Source organism: Protomyctophum bolini, assembly GCF_963924005.1.
Source record: "Protomyctophum bolini genome assembly, chromosome: 11".
In the NCBI taxonomy this organism is placed as follows: Eukaryota; Metazoa; Chordata; class Actinopteri; order Myctophiformes; family Myctophidae; genus Protomyctophum; species Protomyctophum bolini.
The window spans coordinates 20876992-20899717 of NC_137872.1; the positions used below are offsets into that span (position 1 = coordinate 20876992).

The window sequence follows — 22726 nt, forward strand, 5'->3', positions numbered from 1 at the left end:
GAGGGGAACGGCTTTTGGGGAAGCCAATGAGGCGGCTCTGAGCTGTGGACAGGTTGGTGTTCCCGTGAGCTCGTCCCGCTGCTGACAAGGAGGTCCAACTCACAGCTGTGTGGGTCAACAAAACACCTGACTTTGTCTTTGTTCATCCCAGGGTACTTGACCTACGCAAACGCTTGGTTTATTTTGTTTAGACCTAGAGCCGGGTTCAGGCGTGAGCAGTTTCTCCAGTGCAGCGGTTCCAAATAAATGTTGTAACCGCGATCGGTTCTTTAGTTGTGGGCCGTTGTATACAGTTTTGTTTTGACCAAAACTGCAATCTGGGAATATAATCAGAGATAAATGTATTTTTTTGGAAATCTGTTTACATTGAGGCAGATGGAGACAAAGTTTGCATTTCTGGTTGTATCTGTCGCCTAGCAACCTAGAATCATTCATAATTTATGTTGGTGAATAGCGCCATCCTATCATAAACAACTGAAAAGACCTTTGTGTGTGAAATAATACGTCTCTGGCAGTGAAGCATTGGATTGTAAAAGCCATAAATAGACATTAGTCAATATGTTGCTAAAGTTTAATTAACACTTTTTACTGTGTGATTTTCGTCTTAAAATGTGGAGGAAGTTGCAAGATGACAATTTCAAAATGCTGTACTGTGTTTAATGAGGTGAATCCCTACGCAAAGGTCAAATATAAGCCCGGGTCATCACTCATCATGGTTGATACATCACATAATTAGCTGCACTTCCCTCACGGCCTCAACAACAACTCTTATCATCCAATTACACCAGGGATAAAATTAGCATTCCGCTCACAAGCCAATCACAACTTACAAACCAGATACAGAAGCCGACAGAGCTCACTGTGTAATTAACCCATTAAAACCCAAAAAGCATCCGTGTGTCATTTTAAACTTTAGCATATATTATACAAGCTCACAGTGTGTCACTTCATGCTTGTACATCTGCTATTTTTAGACTGAAAATGTGCGTGAATATGTGTAGAATTGGCATCAGGATTTAATGGGTTATGAGTTCAGCATATATATATATATATATTAGGGCCGGGACTAATTGCGATTAATTTAGATTAATTAACTACAGAAAAACTAACGCGTTAAAATAATTAACGCATTTAATCGCATATTTTGTTTTCACCGCCGAACCGGAACTTTTCTCACTGGGCGCACGTTTCCACTTACCTAAGATGCTGACGCACCCAGCAGCAACATTGCTGTCTGAGCATTCACTTTTGCTAGTACTAGACGATAACAACAAACTGAAACAGCACACGTTAGCATGAATGCAGACCCAAATAAGAACGCGCAGCTTGGGAAATTTAGTGGGAAATTTAGATTTAAAAAGCGAGCGGATGGAAGCGTGGACAGAAATGCAGTTGTATGCATGTTATGCAACAAAGAATTTGCCTATCACCGCAGCACATCGTCCCTCACATATCACATCAATGCCAAACATGTTGCTGCTAGCGTGGAAGTTCACGTTACTCCGTCTTCTTCAACGTCGCAACCTACACTCGACCTGATGCCTGGTTTCAGAGGCAATATGACTAAGTCCAAGTCTGACAAAATAACAAACTCCCTGGCTTACTGGGTTGCAGTCAACTGTAGACCACTTGCGGTGGTCGAAGATATGGGGCTGCAAAAAGTGCTACAGATAGCTTCGTCTGACACAACATATGTGCTGCCATGCAGAAAGACAATCTCAAAAAGAATCCAGCAGCTTTATGACAACGGAAAGGAAGAACATGTGGATTTATTGAAGAAAGATTCACTATTCATTCCTTTACTCATAAAGTCATAATACCAAAATCCATTTGAAAAAATTGCTTTCTGACTGTTCTCGGGTCAAATAATAATATGCGATTAAAATGCGATTAATCTAGATTAATTAATCGCAAAGCCTCTGATTAATTAGATTAATTTTTTTAATCGAGTCCCAGCTCTAATATATATATATATATATATATATATATATTAGGGACGAACACAACTCTTAATTTCCCATGGCCGATTGATCCACGTGTGTTAAGAACAAATAATTGATTAGGTGATTCGATAGGTGGCAACATTCAACAATGGCAGCTATAATGGATCTTTGCTAATACAACAGATGCAAAAAAACGAGCCAATTCATTCTGGTTTTCATTTGCGTGGATTTCGTCTTGTAAATACTTAAATTAGGCAATAATGCAACAATAATGCAGAACAGAAAATAAATACACACATTATATTAGGCATACTGCAAACATCGACACACATTCAAATTAAATGGCGTCTCTCAAAAGAAGGCATGCCGTGTGACAAGGTCATCAACAATTAATGTAAGAAATGCCGTGTTTGTGTTCTATGCATAATACATGTATGCTTGTTTATTGTATATACCGTGGTTCTGTTCTTAATTAAAATCTCACATTGGTTCTATGATGTCGTAATTTTATTATTTTCCTATTTGATTCCATCCAATTTCAACTCCTACATTGAATTCAGATGTCATTGTTATTGGTTGGTGGTGATCTCTTTATTTTCTGCAATTCCGACCCAGCCCTATACTATCAGGTTACATAACAAGTTCACTTAAATGTGATGCAAGTTTTGGTGATTTATCTTTAGTTTTATGAAATGCTGTAACTTTTCTTTTTACTTTTTAGAAAGAATAGAATAATGAATAACCAGTCACCAAAAACCAGTATGATGCGACAAAGAATAATAGACTAGAATAATGTGTGTTAACGAGCAGCTAATCCTGATTGGTTAGTTGCTCCTGGGCACAATTATTTCTGGAACAATGACAGAGCTTCTCACAGAAAACGGGATAGTTTGGAGGCAGACTTCAGCCCCCTAGAGGAGTCACAGACACTAGATTGTTTTGCGAGCATATAGCCCATTGTTAGCTGTCTGAATATAATGAAAAAACATGTAAAAAATAAAAAGAATCGACAAGAACATTGCCAAAGATTTTACATTTAAGGATTTAGAACAGTGGTTCTCAAAAATATCATATATACAAGCTTACAGCGTGCTACTTTGAGCCGTGCTGCGACCTCGTACATCCTCTTGAAGTGTTTGGAGAAAAACAATCTAACAAAAAAAAAAATATATATATATATATATATATATATATATTTTTAGATGGGGGAGGTGTGCTGCCAAATACATTTTGGGAGTCCTTGTAGCACGATAAAGTCTGAGAACTATTGATTTAGAAGGCATGTGTAAGGTCTTAACCCATTTTGGGGCGGGAACCCCTTTTGGTGTTTTAAACATTGTTATAATTTAGCTGTTGAAAAATAGCAGATCTACAAGCTTGTAGGTCTGCTATTTTTGAAAAATCGTAAAAATGTGGCGCAAATCTTTGAATATATATTCTTTTAAAGTGAATGTTTTTAACTCAGGTCTAAATGGGTTAAAGGGATAACGAGCATTGAGAGGAAGAGTGGGGCAAACTATGTGGGCACCTTAATGAATGCATTCACTGGTGAGGTTGTAATGACCTAATTAGCTCCACATTAGCGACACACACACACACACACACACACACACACACACACAGTTCAGTGGTGTTGGGAGAGTTGCCATTCTGCCGGTCCAACCAGAAACCTTTCAGTCTCAAACACGCTCCTCTAACCTCTAAGCCCAAAATGACTGTTATGACGATGGGGTCCTTAGCGAGCATGACACTGATCTGCATAGTAGTACACAAAATTTGCTGCGGAGAGTCAAATATTGCAACCTGCCGTCCGGTGATGTCACTGGTAGGCGGCAGCCCCTCTGTCACAGACAGAAATGCTGCCATCGTATAAAGAGTATTAGTGAGGACCAATTACATGAAGATAGTTTGAAAATGGGTGAAGTGGTCCTTTAAGACATTACAGGTCTGTAAGCTCGGACACTGTAGTACACTACAGTCTCCGGAAAAGAAAAAAAAAAAAAATATATATATAATATAGTCAAATCTTGCAATTATATAACTGGGAAAGCTGTGTCATTTTAGATTATTCTTTTTGCATTGGCTATTCAAAAATAGCAGATATACAGGCTCACGGTGCAAGCTTGTAAATGCGCCATTTTTGAAAGAAATACTGATTTAGAAGGCCATTTTTTACCTTAAAAAAGTGCAGAATCACTGCTTTGCATCACGTGAGCAGCATGTGTGGAGTGTCAACGCTACCCACATGGACAGCTCAACGCCATGTAGAGTAATGGACAGGACTTGACGTGGCAGTGAGGCTAGGTGAGGTCATCTGAGTCCAGCAGTAGCATTTTACTCACCGAGTCACTAGCCCCATTAAACACTGCTACTGCTAGTGTGACCTACTTCTCTCTCACACATGAAAGCCGACTGTCTCTGTCTCAGCTGTCAAACATGTCACACGGCGCAGCTTATAACCACTTGAACCCCATACCGCCGCTGTCGAGTGGAAACATCAAAAATGTTACTTTTCAGGATTCAAGTAATTCAACGTTGCAAAATAGCTGAAAGAAAATAACAGATCCTACAAGCTCACAACGCAAGCTTGGAGGTCTGCTGTTTTGGCTACAATCGTGTGACACTGTAGAAGCCGGGCATTAATCCCCCCAAAAAAAAGAAAGAAAAAGAAAAGAGAAAAAATAAAAACAAAGGAGAAATTAGCTTTCTACACAACAGCAACGATAATGCTTTGTCGACCAGTGCCCCAGGGGATTGTACTTGCCCCTCCTTGTTTTCAACCTCCACACCACATATATGCCAAAAACGCCCGATCACATTGTGTTGTGAGCTTGTTGTAAACGTGCTATTTTGGGGCTGAATGTTTGCCTAATTTCCGCCATCGGCTGTTTGACACTGAAACTCGCTCAGATAGCGGCTTGCTCTGACGCACCTCACGGGCCTCAAGTCCTTGCTGAGTCGCTGTCAGACTTTTTACTCCTTTTTCTCCCAATTTCTCTGTCGTTATGCCAATTGATTCCTCCCCCAGTGTCACAATGTACACATTTCTGTAATGTCACTGCTGTTGAGGAGCCCCTACCGGGAGGACGTAGAGCCTTTGTCCTACTCCTCACGCCAGAACCTAAAGATGGAGTGCCATGGTTTTTTTCCACCCTAAAACATGATCATCAGATCTTATTGTTATATAAGGAAGAAGAATTCATTCAAAAAAGTATACAATATTTGTTAAGAAAAGAGCGAGCTGCACGGGGGAGAGATTAATGACTAGCAACTCTGTGTCTTTCACATTTACAAAGTCGCATAGAAGAGATCTATATGCACATTTTAGCATAGAAGAGATCTATGCACATTTCAGCATAGAAGAGATCTATGCACATTTCAGCATAGAAGAGATCTATGCACATTTTAGATCTATGCAATGTTTCCAATTTACTCAGAGCCTTCGTATGATCTGACGGAGGGCTGATAAGACGTAGAGGTCCAAATAAAGTGAAACGGCAAGTTTCACGCCGGCAAGTTCCGGCGAGCCGCCCTGCGTCCGAAACGGTTGAGAAAGGACAGAGTTAACGTGTGTGGTCCCTCTACTGTACTGTACTGTCACTTCACTGTACCGTCACTGTACTGTACTGTCGCACCCGAAATCACGTAATGGCTGCTAAAAACTGAGCTTTCCACCATGCACCTGTGTACTTTGTCACCTGTTGGTATTGAAGTTCCAATGTTTGGAACTTCCTCATTGAGTGGCGAGATCAAATCGTGAAGCAATTCTCTCTTGATACAACGCTGCAGGGAACATTAGCCAAAAATGGCAGATCTACAAGCTCACAACACAGCCTCACCGTTTCCGGGGGAAATATTTGGTGAAGACGGAATGAAAAGCAGTTGAAGACAATTCCAGAGCTAACTCAGTATAGTATATTTGGCCGCGGACCACCGTCTGAAAATGATTTCAGTAAGGGATGACAAGAGAAGATTTGTGTTACAAAATTCAACATTTTTCAAACCTTTTAGATTTAAAAAATAATGTTCAAAAATAGCAGATGTACAAACTTGCAGTGCGGCACAAAATGACGCGTGAGTTATGAGCTTAAGCATATGTAAAATTATTGTGAAATTGTGATATATTAATTATTTATCTGCCATCTACGATTATAATCGTACCCCCTAGGCTAGGGTACGGCAGGTGCCAGCTACGGTACGTACATGTTCGTAGACAACCGTATACTCCATATATGAAAGGAGCGACCGTCAATTTACCTTTTAGCATTGCTCTGGTTGCTATGGAGCGCCAGCTATGTGAATTTGACATCCAGGCTCCATTTAAATCAATTAAAAGCAAGATTTTCAAAGCCCTGTATCCCTAAAGCTTTGAGCGCTGTTCATGGTGAGCCGTCGCACATCCCAATGTTCGTAAATCATTTGCGACTTTGTCTTGCATCACTCCGGACATGTAACCATTTCTGATGAGAGCTAAGGGGTATGAGCTAATGCTAACGATCACTGCTCACAATACTGTCCCCCACCTCTCTGATAACCCGGAAATGAAACGGGAGGGTCAATGGCTGGCAAAGCGTAGCTGTGCTTATGCTACCACCTAGCAGTACAGCCTTCAATGGGGAACAGGGGGTGGCGTTTTATTATTCATTAAAATCTCTAATATGCAGTTATAGTTGCTCCAAAAAGTTAACTGATTCAGAACTGGGTGAAAATAACGAGCAACACAAAGCCCATCCTTCCAACCATAGGGGGGGAGAGAGAGAAAGAGAAAGAGAGAGAGAGAGAGAGAGAGAGAGAGAGAGAGAGAGAGAGAGAGGAGGGGGGGTAGTGGAGGAGTGGTTAGAGTGGATCTGTAGGCTGATGATAAAGAAATAAATCAGGTGTATGCCAGTGTTGCACACGGGTGTCGCGCACAGGCTTATTTGCAATCTCACGACTAAGCTTGCAGATAAGCTATTTTTGCTGCTTGACGCCATTGTACAAAGATGTATCCTATTGCTGTTGCATTCAAGCAAATACCTTGTATCTCCATATTGTTCATGTGTTACTTTAGTTGTGTATGTGTATATTATTGCCATAATTTGACACTTTGTCGTATGACAGGGTTGTCAAGCAAACAACTAGATTGGAACACAGGCTACAGTATCATGGAACACAGGCTACAGTATCATGGAACACAGGCTACAGTATCATGGAACACAGGCTACAGTATCATGGAACACAGGCTACAGTATCATGGAACACAGGCTACAGTATCATGGGCTATGTTTGATTTCCTGAAAAGTAACAGTTCGGACATACAAGGTTTCCACGCGACAGGCAGCGATGATATATCATACAACCATGAAGTATAATATAAATTTAAATTGGGCTACATGGTGGTGAAGACATAACCGACAACGATACCACCTCTTCCTTTTCTATGAAACACATTGGGCTGATGAGGTGGTTCTAGTAGGGGGGACACCACTTAAACCCTGAGCCCACATGTGGGGGTGGGGGTGGGGTGGGGTTGGGGAATTAAACAATGATAATGTTTTGTTTGCAATGACTGACATTCTGTCTAAAACCTGAAAAAGTAATAAAGCAAAGTCGAAGCTAAACTGACGTTGATGCTTTCCCGGTTTTACTGGGTTGAAAACAGCAGCCCTGTCCCCCAGGTGGAACAGATCATCAATTCAGGAGGGGAACCCACTCGATGGGGACACTCCGCCCTGCACAACCAGGCTCCTTGCACAAAGACGTCAGCTTCAAGGTCAACGGCCGGTCTGAATGGAGACATCTAGTATTTTCGGCCGAGATGGCTAAAGCCACTATTTGGGGATTTAGCATTGGGCAAGGAGGGCCCTATTTTCATCACCCTTATCCCCAAACTTCTCTGCTGTGTTGTACTTTTTAGAAAAATCACACACGTGTGAACTGAGTGGTGCAATTCCCCCCCCCCCCCCCCTCTCTCGCTCTCTCTCTCTCTCTCTGTCATTAGAGACACAGCACTACCCCTCTCTCTGTTTCTGTCGCCCCCTACTGCTATTAATAAGTCACATACTCGTGCTCATTCAGGTACACAAACAAACAGGTACACAAACAGGTACACGGACATTGCTGGTTGTAGGAGTGGTTGCACCACTCAAAAATAATTTAAAATTGTTCAACTAGATCTACGACGACATATTGTGAGCTTGTATGTCCGCTATTTGAACTATTCAAAAATGCATTTCAAAATAGTAAAAAATTAAAATAAAAGCAGCAAGGGCTGAAGCACCAGAGTGTTCCCCCGCAAACGTTGCTATCTTTAACCAGCCTTTATCCCTAAAACACCTACACTTCATGTTACATTATGCATAGGTGTGGTTTGGCCGTTACAATATTGAAACCAATCACTGGCAAGAAGGTTACATTCACACCAACGAGCCGTTGTGAGCTTGCAGATCGGCAGTTTTTGCAACTTTTGTATAACACAATAGTGTGGCATAGTAGGGCATTCATTTGCGGGGAAAAACTAACAAACATTATAAAAGCTGGAACATGGAGATACAAGGTTTATACGTGACAATCATATGAGAGATCATATCAATGAGAGATCTGGAGGGCTGCTTCATTTCATGGGGATCACGTGTGCTTTGCCTTTAGCGGCTCCGCCGTGCCAGAGATACTGCCGCTATATCACCCTGCAATGTCCTTGCAGCAGCAAAATACACCAGCTCTACTCTCAGCATGAAGAGTAGGGTGGGCACCAAAACCATCTGGGTTAAATATCACTTACAAACAACAAAGTAAGAAAAATTAACACTTGTGGTGGACACAAATCATAACTCAACTATACCTACTGCCCAGTTGTCCAGGTGCCCACATGTCCCTAGTGCCCAGTGGTCCAGGTGCCCACATCTAATGGTCTAATGTCATGCTGGGGAGGGAGTAGACACAGTGACACACACACACTCAAAATGCAGTTGTCCCACAATATGTGTGGGTGTGCGTGCGTGTGTGCGTGCGTGCGTGCGTGCGTGCGTGTGTGTTTGAGAGAGACAGGCTAAAGTGGAAAGTAAATAAATGGTTGCCTAGCCAGAAACATGAGGAAAGAGAATTGGACAAATGCTTTGAGTTTGTAGGCCACATACGTACAGTACAGGCTGGCGGGCAGTGGCGGGGTATGAACTTTTACGTTTGGCACTTTTAAGCATAGTTTGATGGCAACACGTTCGTACTTTTGCTCAAGTCAGTCTTGAATACCGGACTTTAAATTGTGTTTCTATATTGTGGTATTGCTACTTTCACTTAAGTATAAAATGTAAGTACTTCTTCCCCCGCTGCCAATCTGCACCGGGCTGCCCACAGTGCGAGGGTGTGAAGTCTGCTGCTACAGTACGTGCATCATTCTGCAATGTCCTTGCAGCTCACAAACATGCAGCATTAACGCTCAGCATGGACAATCCTCTTTACCCACGTAGACCAAGCAGGGACCTTGTAAGAGCAGCACGCTCCGCTGTTCGGCTTAACATCATTCCCCCCAGAGCAAATAAAAAAACACCTGGATTTGAGTTAAGGAACAGGAACCAAATAATTTTACAGTCATGTGAATATGAGATGTGAAAACAATTATGTTCTTGCTGCACGATTACATACAATGTCCAAAATATGTCTCTCATCTCTCTCATCTCATCTCTCTCTCTCTCTCTCTATCTCATCTCATCTCTCTCTCTCTCTCTCATCTCTCTCATCTCAAAATAATCTTGAATATTCAAAAAGTAGTAATTATGTGTTATGAGAGAAATCTGGTACAAAAATTACAATTGAAAGAAAGAGATACAGACATGCAGACAGACAGACAGACAGATACAGAACATGATAGTAGAATCATCTGCTTTCTCTGTAAATATATCTCATGAATGTACTGTGCTTTATTGCTTTTTTGTGTGCAATGGACCACAAGCCCCTATAGGGTTTTGTGTTATCCTTTTAGCGTAACTTTTGACTGTATACTCCCTGCACTGTTAATCAAGTATTCTATTCAATCAATCAAAAACAGACAGACGGACATATAGATGTGCTTATTGTATGTTTTTGTTGTAAGCATCAAAGCATCATCAAACAGTTGCATGAAGTGAATGCAATCCTATTTGTTTACCAGGAAATACGAGCAAAACTTCAAGGGGAGTAAAAAAAAAGGTTGCGTTCTCATTACCGGTACAAGCACGTTGAGGCTGCATGCACAATGTGTTGTAGATATCAAAGACGGCTTCCACTTCACTTGATATGCCTGGAACTACTTTGAACATGGTGTCACAATGTTGTCACATTATGGGTACATAAAAAACACATCCAATCTAAAATAGTAAAAATAGCCATTCCAGCGGCAGATCAACAATAAAATAGGGCTTAACCCATTAAGACATGGAATGCATCTGTGTCACCATAGCTTTTATTCACTTTAATCATTCTTTTAAACTTTAACTATTGAAAAACTTTAACTAAAAAAAAAGGTGTGCAAATCTTTAACGCAAAAACTGCTCATGACGGAACGTTCCGCCAATTAAAATCCAACCGCCAACTGCTTCTCCGCCATATAAGCTTTATTATTGATATCAAACAGGATGCTATTTCTTCTTCTTTTTCTTTTTTAGCTTTCCTTCTTCAGCGATCATAGACCGGTTTATGTGCACTGCCGTTCACTTAGGCTGACTGAAAAGCTGAAAAACTCGAAATATACAGAGCTCTCCATGGTTTTGACAAAACGCCCGATGTTCGGAGGTCTTTTCTGATTATCCGGTGATCCCGATTGGAACATTTGGCGTTTTCTATAGCAAGGATGGCCTCATTTTAGCTCGCTAGAATTGACGTTAATATTTTAGCATCTAAATGGACGCCCAAAACATTGAACTATTTTGGCGAGTACAGATCGATGATTGTATTCACGCAAAGAAATCTACCTAGTTTCAAAAAATAAATATGTCGCTTCATCGTCTCTTTATTGTCGCGCTCGTTGTACTAAATCAGAGATAAAATAAATGCTAAGGATCTTTACAGTGTATAGATTGGGGCTCAGGGATAAAAGAAAAATAATAATAATCCACTAATAGGCTAATGCAAACTGGGGGGTCCTCGAAACACAAAAGGATGAGAATCACTGAATCATGCCCTCAAAGTGCCCTTGACGATGGCTCCCTCCACTGGTAGCCCCTCATCCGTTCAGTGTCCCCTCAAAGTGCCCTTGACGATGGCTCCCTCCACTGGTAGCCCCTCATCCGTTCAGTGTCCCCTCAGATCTCCCACTCTGACAAAGCGTCCTGCAGTAGTCTGGAAGTGTCACACGTCCCCGTCCCCCCCAGTGCGGGCACTCAGCTCAAACCCCCCTCCCTGCTGGGATAATCTCTATTAAGCCATCTGCACTGTCATCTCCCTCTGGAGTGTCACTGGGAGTGACACCACTAGACTGCGGCAAGCTTTTTCATCCTCCTTCACCGGCAGAGGCCACAGAGACACAAGACGTTTGAAGCGAAAGATTGCAATTGTGCTTTGTCAAAATGTACGTAAAAGCACATGTCATTTGTTTGCGTGAATAAAATGTTATTTTGTCCAATCTGTATGGTATTTTAATTGACATGATCCTGTTTTGACCTGAAGGTCAACATTATATTTCTCCCAAGAGCAAACACGCTACACTGTAGAATGGTACAAAAGAAAAAAGGCTGCACTTGTGCAGGAGACGACATTTAAATTGTAGTACAGGATAGCTACAAAGTGGTCATGTGTGTGTCTTGTTTTCCTGACTCTTCACTTCAAGCCTAAATGAATAACAAATGCATTAAGATAGGAACAATATGAAAACCATGCAACAAAGTCACTGGAAGCTTTCAACTTGGAATGACCTTCCGTGCTTTGGTTCATATTTCAAATGGCAACTCTTATTCCAGGTCTGACCACTCAAGAAGAAAGACTCTATAGACTGCCCTCCAAGTGTTTCAATATTGATTGAATTCCTTTTGGAAGGAAAGCTGTGCATGTGACTGCTTGTATGTCTGTGTTTAACAGGCAAGCCTGGGGGTAGTGATGGAGAAAGCACTGTGCATGTGACTGCTTGTATGTCTGTGTTTAACAGGCAAGCCTGGGGGTAGTGATGGAGAAAGCACAGAGAAAAATCTGGGAAATTGTGATGTCAACTGAAGTTCAATGTCACGGTCACATCACAGGTTAACAGGTGTAAAAATAAAGTGGGTGAAGTCTGTCGTACAAGCAGTTTAAAAAAGGGGGGAAAGAATAGGAATAGACAAAGGAAAACATTGCGATGTGGCGCATTGTGAGCTTGCATCTTCATCACTCTTGTATGATGAAGTAGGGCATTAATTTACGAAAACAATATCAAAATTGAAATATGGAGAAACTAAGTTCCTGTCCGACGGTATGCATGCTGTATACAAGATTCATGGGTAACCACATGAACTCCTATTATTGGACGACCATTCGGTGGAAATGTCATTCGGTACAAATCTTCAAGCACATAATGGTATAAAGATTTGGTGTAAAGACAAAAAAGAAGGGTAAACACCTAAACAGTGTTGTAAAGTAACTAAGTACATAAGTACAATTTTGAGGCCTGTGTACTTTACTTGAATATTTCCAATTTCCAGTACTTTTGTACTTTTACTCAAGTACATTTTGAATGTGGGACTTTTACTTGTAACAGAGTATTTCTATATTGCAGTATTGAGTACTTTTTCCACCACTGCACCTAAATACCCCTGGGGTACCTCAAGTCAATTAAGTATTTGGGTATAAGTAGTTAAAAATGGTGATGGAATGAGGAATGATGTTATTATAATATGGCCTTACTAAATATAAATCTTGAGTTTGACTAGGCGCTGCTATAACCTACGTAACCAAGGTCAATGGCATTCCTTTCTGGACGGGTTATTGATTTATGGCATAATTACTACATCAGCGATGAACGTAGGACGACGGCTTGCTCTCCGAATTGGTTCTGTTGGTACAGGGTCTGCATGAGGGTGAAGGTTCTGTTGGTACAGGGTCTGCATGAGGGCAGAGGTTCTGTTGGTACAGAGTCTGCATGAGGGTGGAGGTTCTGTTGGTACAGGGTCTGCATGAGGGCGGAGGTTCTGTTGGTACAGGGTCTGCATGAGGGCGGAGGTTCTGTTGGTACAGGGTCTGCATGAGGGCGGAGGTTCTGTTGGTACAGGGTCTGCATGAGGGCAGAGGTTCTGTTGGTACAGAGTCTGCATGAGGGCGGAGGTTCTGTTGGTACAGAGTCTGCATGAGGGCGGAGGTTCTGTTGGTACAGAGTCTGCATGAGGGCGGAGGTTCTGTTGGTACAGAGTCTGCATGAGGGCGGAGGTTCTGTTGGTATAGAGTCTGCATGAGGGCGGAGGTTCTGTTGGTACAGAGTCTGCATGAGGGCGGAGGTTCTGTTGGTACAGAGTCTGCATGAGGGTGGAGGTTCTGTTGGTACAGGGTCTGCATGAGGGCGGAGGTTCTGTTGGTACAGGGTTTGCATGAGGGCGGAGGTTCTGTTGGTACAGAGTCTGCATGAGGGTGGAGGTTCTGTTGGTACAGAGTCTGCATGAGGGCGGAGGTTCTGTTGGTACAGGGTCTGCATGAGGGCGGAGGTTCTGTTGGTACAGAGTCTGCATGAGGGTGGAGGTTCTGTTGGTACAGAGTCTGCATGAGGGCGGAGGTTCTGTTGGTACAGGGTTTGCATGAGGGCGGAGGTTCTGTTGGTACAGAGTCTGCATGAGGGCGGAGGTTCTGTTGGTACAGAGTCTGCATGAGGGCGGAGGTTCTGTTGGTACAGAGTCTGCATGAGGGCGGAGGTTCTGTTGGTACAGAGTCTGCATGAGGGCGGAGGTTCTGTTGGTACAGAGTCTGCATGAGGGCGGAGGTTCTGTTGGTACAGGGTTTGCATGAGGGCGGAGGTTCTGTTGGTACAGAGTCTGCATGAGGGCGGAGGTTCTGTTGGTACAGGGTTTGCATGAGGGCGGAGGTTCTGTTGGTACAGAGTCTGCATGAGGGCGGAGGTTCTGTTGGTACAGAGTCTGCATGAGGGCGGAGGTTCTGTTGGTACAGAGTCTGCATGAGGGCGGAGGTTCTGTTGGTACAGGGTTTGCATGAGGGCAGGCAGCAAAATTAAAAGAAAGGAAATTAAATGAATCAAGCAGGACTTTGCGTCAGATTAGAGAGGTTCCGGTGTATTTCCGTTCACTCACTACTTTGTGTGTAGTGACTGTAGTCCGACGCAGAGCCTGTGTGTAGTCTGATGCAGAGCCTGTGTGTAGTCTGATGCAGAGCCTGTGTGTAGTCTGATGCAGAGCCTGTGTGTAGTCTGATGCAGAGCCTGTGTGTAGTCTGATGCAGAGCCTGTGTGTAGTCTGATGCAGAGCCTGATCCAAATATCACTTATCACTGTGTGTAGTCTGATGCAGAGCCTGTGTGTAGTCTGATGCAGAGCCTGTGTGTAGTCTGATGCAGAGCCTGATCCAAATATCACTTATCACTGTGTGTAGTCTGATGCAGAGCCTGTGTGTAGTCTGATGCAGAGCCTGACCCAAATATCACTTATCACCGTGTGTAGTCTGATGCAGAGCCTGACCCAAATATAACTTAGGCCATTATGTGTGTAGTCTGATGCAGAGCCTGACCCAAATATCACTTAGGCCACTATGTGTGTAGTCTGATGCAGAGCCTGACCTAAATATCAGTTAGGCCATTATCGGTACTAATGATGTGGTCTTTTCGATGACATCGGTATTGGCAGTAATGCAGTCGATGTGATGCCATTTTTATTATTTGTATTATTTGTAAATATTTGTAAAATTATTTGTAAATTTGTATTATTATTATTATTATGTTTTAATTCTATTCATTAAAAGATTATTTGTAAATATTTGTAAAATTATTTGTAAATTTGTATTATTATTATTATTATTATTATGTTTTAATTCTATTCATTAAAAGATGTTGGTCTTTTTGATGAAACTAGAGGTTCGGAAAAATATTGGTCAAAACAGTGGTAATCGGTGGTCTAAACCGGGTACCAGTAGGGGCTACTGGGGCACCGCACATCTGCACACGGATAAACGGTGAACAATGCAAACGTAAGCAAAAAATAAATAAAAGAAAGAAAGCTGCTTCAGAGTCGATATGGAGTGCATCGATTTTCCATCAAACCCCCCCCCCCCCGCCGGCTGCTTGACAATGCATTTCAATTAAGTCCCTGTGGTGTTTAACAAGTGGCATTCTATGTAATAACTCAGCGGGGGACCATCAAGGACACGAGCTGTTTAATTGAGGTCTGAGGGACACTGGGAGTGTTCCTGCAGGGGACCAGAATGGATAGTCCACACAGAATGTCACCACTGTTGAACCTAAACCGGGATGCTTTAAAAAGGCCCTCGGTTGTGATATTAAAACATAACTTTAAGCCAGGGACTCGCAAACTTTATTTAAACTAAAGGACACCTAGTCTGGTAAGCATACGGCCACAAACCTGTACACTCTCAGAGTTACAGCCCTTATTTGGTTCCTAACTAATTAATCAACTATTGATATTAGTTGAGCTGGATGCAATCCTATATCTTGAGGGGAGAGAACAGATGGTGGAGGTGAACGGAACACAACGGAAAAAGTGGTCCAGTTGATTATTTTGTGAAAAAAACGTATTATTGGCTATTTCTATCGCAAGACTTCGTCCATCCACTTGCATGGAGCTTGCGAAGTCTCGCGATAGACGAGACTTCATGCTTTACGTCTGAAACACAAAAACGGCGTTACTATGCAGTAAAGTGTCATGCTACACATACTGTTGACATTATGAATTGAGGATCTATTAAAAAAAAAGATTTTCGGAGGATGGAAATAAGCGAATTAGCACTACAATCCATTCAGGGCTTATGGTGGGGTAGGGGAAATAGCCAATAATGCGTTTTGCACAAAATGACACCTGGACCACTTTGGTGCGGACCTAACGACGACAATCAAGAAGAAAGCCTTCTAGCACTGATTGATAATTAGAATAGCATGCCATCAGATGGGTGGGCCCTGATACAGTAAAGATTGATAATTAGAATAGCATGTCATCAGATGGGTGGACCCTGATACAGTAAAGATTGATAATTAGAATAGCATGCCATCAGATGGGTGGGCCCTGATACAGTAAAGATTTATAATTAGAATAACATGCCATCAGATGGGTGGGCCCTGATACAGTAAAGATTGAGAACCACTGTTGCAAAAACACATTAAGACTGCATATCACCTCTATCACCTCATTTCTTGTGCACACTGACAGTAGGCCAGGGACCTAAAATCTTGAATAATGTTTCAAATACATCAATGACAACTATGTGACATTTTGCATGATCACAAAGCAATCGTCCCTTCTTCGTCGGTTCCAAGCTTTGGAACCGGAACTAGACAGTCACAGCAGGTTATAGGAGAAGCGTCCCGCCAGCTATGGGACCAGAGCCAGTCCAATGCATGCATGCACAGCGGGCAGTGCCGCTGCGCGAATACGACCAAAGTCCTGGCATGTGTTGTCGTCGACCGTTTCACAAGTTGGCCCATGTGAAACGGATGTAACAGAAGGCCTAGTGCCTAGTGACGCACATACACACATACTGTACATACACAGAGAGAGAGAGAGATGCAGTTTGCCATCACGGTCAGACAGTATTAGGTCAGACCTTTAAAGGATTTCTACATGAGGAAGAAGCTGTGAGGAGACGTTATTCGGACTTTGCTATGTCCGTGGAAAGGTAAACTACGTGAAAAGGACATTTACTGTGTGCTGGCTGTTTTTCTCAGTTCAATGATATCGGTGGGCCGTGCACCTTGAGACTTCTGTTTAATCTGGAGTGTTGTGTGTGTTCTGCTTCACAGTGCTTTCTCTCAGGAGCCACCAAGCCACAACTTCTACTGCCTCATTTACCACTTTTAAAGCCCATTTTTCTTTCATCAGACTCCAAAAATGCCTCTTGGGATATGCCCTCATGCCGCGTGACACGTTGCAGCGACTGCGCAAGTCTTTGTGACAGCGAGCCAGTAAATGAAGAACAATATGTAAGGCCTCCCGTAGACAGTGGTGCTCAATCCACAAAATCAACCATGACAGCGGCGTGATATGCGCATATGCAAATAATAATGGAAATAAGTTCTTGATGGAAGATCTTACAAGTGTCTTCTGTAAGAATAAACTAGGCTAAGATTTGGGGCTCTTGGTTTTGTCACCTCTCCCTGCTCGTTGCCCGAGTGGACTGCTGCCGGGGCAGGGCTAGTCATCTGCAAAAGGGACAGCTGTTGTGGGACCTAAAAATAACCCACAATCTGTCGGCCGCTCTGAACAAAAGCACTGTGATCGCTGTGCAGCGTCCCGTATTGGGATATGCCGACACTACTCACACTCACACTAAATCTAACGCACGTCCAGTCGTGACAATGGGAGCGAGACGCTTGGGGCGTTTAGGCGCAGAGTCCGGTCAATGACTAGGAGCATTTCCACCAGTTTTCACTACTTTTACTTCTACTCCAAGAGGCAAATATTATACTTTTACTACACTATAATAATGTGATAACTTTAGTTACAGTACTAGTTAGTTACTTTGTAGATGTTGATTATTATTATGAAACTTACGTACATTACCAACTTCAGACCTACAGTAGATGTCAGCGATTTGAAAATAGCAGATCTTTTTAAAATAGCAGATCTACAAGCTTACCATATGACATATTGTAAGCTTGTAGATCTGCTATTTTCAAAAGATTTGTATACATTTGAAAACTTGAAATGGGACATTCTACATAATGACGACTTTTACGTTTGATTTCAATAACTGCCAGACTTTCTCTAGAACAGTCTGCAGCTACTGCCATCGTTTTGGGGGCATTATTTCTAATCATTCAAGACTCAAAGAATATTCTGATAGAGGACTCTACTTTCATCAGTTGTGTTTCTGCAATGTTCCGTTCATTAGTTAAAACATCACACTCGTGTGAAGTGAGGGGCGCAGCGAGAGCACTATCTGTAAGCCAGATGACGTCTAATGTTCTCATTTACTGCACTAAACAAACAAAGTACATAAACGTGTCTGCCACATGACATAATTTCACAAAGCCATGCATTGGAGAGGCTAGCGGCCCTAAAAAAAAATGTGTACATTTTTCCACCCCTGGAATGCCCGCGACACGAGCAGGCCTACTCGCAATCCGTGGCCCAGACTGCTGTGACGTGCAGGTCGAGTTAAGGTCACGGATAAGGAGGAGGGGAGGAGGAGGGAGGAGGAGTAGTAAAGCTTTTAAGCTGGTGTGGACGTTGTTTCATCCTGCAGGCCACGCGACAGTGTCCCCCCAGGAGGGAGTCATCCATCAACGCAACATCACAGACATGAGCCCCTAGGTGCTTTGCTTCTTACTAGGGGAGTGATTTTTACTTTTAGCATTCAACTTTGAATACCTAAACATAGTCGAATAGTCGACTAATCACAGGAAAAATCTTATTTTTTCATCCAATGAAAAGCGGGACCTGAGGTTTTGTGAAATAAAATTGGCTCTGCCCCTCGATGGTGAAAAACATCGAGTTGTGGCTTTGATATTTGAGTATTCGACTATTCTGTGAATTCCCTACGGCCTACGTCTTACCAGTGTTCACTATGTCAGCAAATCTTTATTTAGTTTAGTCAGTCTTTTGAAGAAAAGTTAGTTTTAGTCATATTTTTAGCTGAATAAATATCACAAAGATTCAATTGATGTTGTCGACAAAAATATATTTTGGCAGGCCTTGATGGTGTTGTAATGGCAGATTTTACACTTGGTTGCATGCTGAAAATAGCTGATCTACATAACAAGTAATGGAAGATTTTAGTCATTTTACACTTGGTTGCATGCTGAAAATAGATGATCTACATAAGCTCACAACATGCCGCGCTGTGATGCTTTGTGAGCTTGTAGATCTGCTATATTCAGAGTGCAGCACCCAAGTGCTACCAAACATAAAATGACTTGTATTTTAGTTGAGTTCTACTGGCTCTCCAATAACATTAACATTTTAGTCCGAGTTACTCCAGGGAGGCTGCTATCAGAGCTATCATCTCTGTGTGATAGCTTTTTTGTTTACATAACCTATTGAACCCAAGCATCCCTATTCTGAGTGGAACATTTGCCGAAAATAAAAGATCTACAAGCTCACAGCAGGGCGTTGGTTCCGCATGACACACACCACACCTATTAGTGGATATGCATAAACATTTGAGTGCAGAGATGTGGTGTATTTGATTTGATTGCTTGTCCATCCACATACACTGAAAACAACAGCATCTGCTGCAATGATCCACATAGAACTGAATTACAAAATAGAAAGGAATTACAAAATCATACCAAAGGTTGACTGAGATGAGTACCATGTCTTGAGTCCCCACACACACACACACACACACACACACACACACACACACACACACACACACACACACACACACACACACACACACACACACACACACACACACACACACACACACACACACACACACACACACACACACACACACACACACACACACACACACACACACACACACACACACACACAAGGGTGGCGAGTCTGGTTTAGGTCACACGCTCACCAGGCCTGACAGTTCAAAACGTGGACAAAAAAAATGGTCAGACCCAAGTAAAACAGAAAGTTAATTAATTAAAGTTTCATCGTGAGTATATATATAGAAATATTGCCAGTACAACCCCTATCTCACAACCTGACACATTATTCAGCAGAGGCCACAGCATGTCACAACGTGCGTGTGTGCGTGCGTGCGTGCGCAGTGGATCTTAGGTGGGGGAGATTTTGATAACTCTTTCCACCCTGGTTGGTACTAGGAACCTTGAAGGTAATGGTGCATTATTTAGACTCATCATTCAGCGTGTGGCCAAGTATTTAAAGAGCAATTCAGACCGTGGCATTTTTAGGTTTTTTTACTCCGGGGAACGTTATAATGCTTCAACCGATGCTCCGTAATACAAAATGTATTATGTCTCATTGCAAATGTACCATTCTGGAGTGAATGAACAGTATAGGGGGCGGGGCACTGGACAAGGAACACTGCTATGTGCACATGGACACTTGTGATGAATGTTTTATCAAAACTCAGAGATCTCATCTCTACGGGGGGTTGGGGGGGGGATCCAATACGTTTTCAAAGGAATAAAAATAAGTAATGCCAAAACAACACTCAAATGCCTCTAAGCTGCTAATATCAAAAGACAGTATCTTTAATAAACAGTGGAGGAGTTCAGTCTAGTATTTCGACTGGCCCACAAGGTTCTTTTGCGTTTACAGTGAATACCGGAGGCCTCGTTACAATGTTCGCAGACAAGGTCAACATTGACCCTGTGCAAAGAAATACATAAAAAAGAATGAGCAAGCAATTATTATGGAAATACGCTTGTCATTTTCATAATGATAAGAAATGTATGACATCTTGCACAAACTCTACAGAAACGGCCTTGGACATAAGTCTGACCTCAGTGAAGAATTGTGTGTGAGAAGAAAGGCTTAAAATGAATGTGACTGCTGTACACAGCAAAATCCTCAAATGGATCCTCACGGGTCCATTTGGTTACAAGTATACACATGAGAGTATGTGTTCTGCAGTGGTTCCCAAAATATTTGAGCTCAATATTTGGCCCAGGACCCAAACTAGTGAAATTAGCAGATCTACAAGCTCACAATGTGTCGCTTTGCACTGTGAGCTTGTAGATTTGCTATTGTCACTACTTCTCACACTCGTATTTATGGGAATCATTTGATTTATTTTATTAGATTCATTAAACACTTTTGAAAATAGTTTGAAAATAGAATTGTTTTTAATCGATTACTTTTTTTTTGATAGATACTGTAGATAGATAGATAGATAGATAGATAGATAGATAGATAGATAGATAGATAGATAGATAGATAGATAGATATGTAGGGAACGATTGATTCTTTTTCATTTAAGAAACGAAAATAAAGGGGGATATTTACTTGCGACCCACAAAAAAAAAGAAACTGGTCCGCGACCCACACACCGTTTGAGAAACGCTGTGACCTGCGATGATGAGACTCATTCTGATTAATCAGTACAACACATTGTATTTAATTGGACACACCGGTCAGCACCCTAGCTCTAAAGTACTTGTACATGTGAGTCCCTGGTTAGTTTACAGCTCACCGTTGTACACTCCCTTCAGAAATCATTGCCGGTCCAACCACAGAAATCACCAGTTGTCGGCACCGGACAATATACATCTGCTCATAAAAAATCTATATACTGTAGGTGTTAAAGCCATCCATTCTACCAGGAGCAGTTTTAATACAAAGACCGCAGCGGCAGCACAGTGTAAACAAACCAAGAACGGTGTGTTCCAATAAATCAGGCTGATTCAGTTGCTTACACACCGGGCAAGGAGGATTACCTTATTTGAGATAGGGAAACAAATCCTTTATTAGCCAATTGTTTTGGGCTAGTCTATGGCTGTTTTTTGTTTAGTTTTTTTAAATGAGTGAGGGTAAAAAGGAAGGGAGGAAAGAAAACAAGGGGGGTGGTGGGTGGGTTGGGCAGGGGAATAATACAGGAGGAGATCAGCCCATCTATCACTGTCAAGAAGGCAGTGTTAAAGCAAGGAGCGAGACGCGGCAAGAGTTTTGGTTCTCTTAATGCTTCAAGGTCACATGCATACTCTGTCTGCGGCGGGTTGGGGTGTCAGGGGAAGAGGTGCAGTGGTCTACAATAACCAAGTAGATTTGCTTCAGTACAATTCCACTCGAGTATTGCCATTACTCTACTATCATGTCATTCATGTTTTCTACTTCAATATGTTTCATGCTGATACTAATAAAGTGAAACTTGACCTTCAATGTACGATTGTACGTGTAGCACTTTTTATTCATTATTATGAAATGTGCCAGTGATATATTTTGATATTTAAGTTATTTTTATTTGTCATATCTGCCCTGTGCAATTTGTGATTATGAAGCCTAAAAGGCGAACAGAAATACAAATTGTAACTTTCCAATGTTCAGCGCAAAAATACTATTATTATTATTTTTAACGTGTATGTTTCTGTGTCACAACCTTGAGTCCAATCCAGAGACGCTACTACGCGAATGGCTGGCGGCGTTTAGGCGGCCCACATTGGCTTAGTCAGCGTTTAGGCGGCTTCCATTGGCTTAGGCAGCATGGGGGCGACTCCCATTGATGACTAGGTTGCTTACATTTCATGAGCTTTCATTAGTCAGGTTTCACCTGACAAAAATAATAATAAACCGTGACAATTAATCATCAACTTGTAATCATGACGGTGCTAGCCAACAGGGGGTCGAGAGAGAGAGGGAACGGACGGTCGAGGTGGTGGTACTTACCAAAAACACCCTGTAGGCGTCTTTCCGGGTGACAGCTCCCCAGCACGCGTCAGTGTCGTTGTATTTTGTGCCTTTGGCGCTGCATGAGTGGTTCCCACTGCACAGGAAGGACACAGAACCAAACACAGGCACGCACACACACACACACACACACACACACACAGAAATAGGAATCATGATTTAATTCTGTAAACTCTAAGGCAGCGTGTACTCTAAATCACATGCCTGCTCAACAATATGAACTCTAAATCACGTGGCTGCGCAACAATATCCTGAGTGCTTGGGGATAAACTTTGAGAGTTAAATGTTCTTTATTCATATGCTCCAATGTTCAACACAATTCAATCGTTGATCGCAATTCTCTGTGACTGTGCTACAATTGATCGTC

At 42.2% G+C, this 22726-nt stretch overlaps 1 protein-coding gene across 1 annotated transcript in view; it reads right to left on the reverse strand.

The window, feature by feature from the left end:
- The window catches only part of tmem104 (transmembrane protein 104), a 107674-nt gene that overhangs the window by 58725 nt on the left and 26223 nt on the right, over positions 1-22726 (reverse strand). The window contains exon 8 of the mRNA XM_080776130.1: positions 22339-22435. Coding sequence (XP_080632256.1) covers positions 22339-22435 — 97 coding nt within the window. The remainder of the gene's footprint in view (positions 1-22338; positions 22436-22726) is intronic.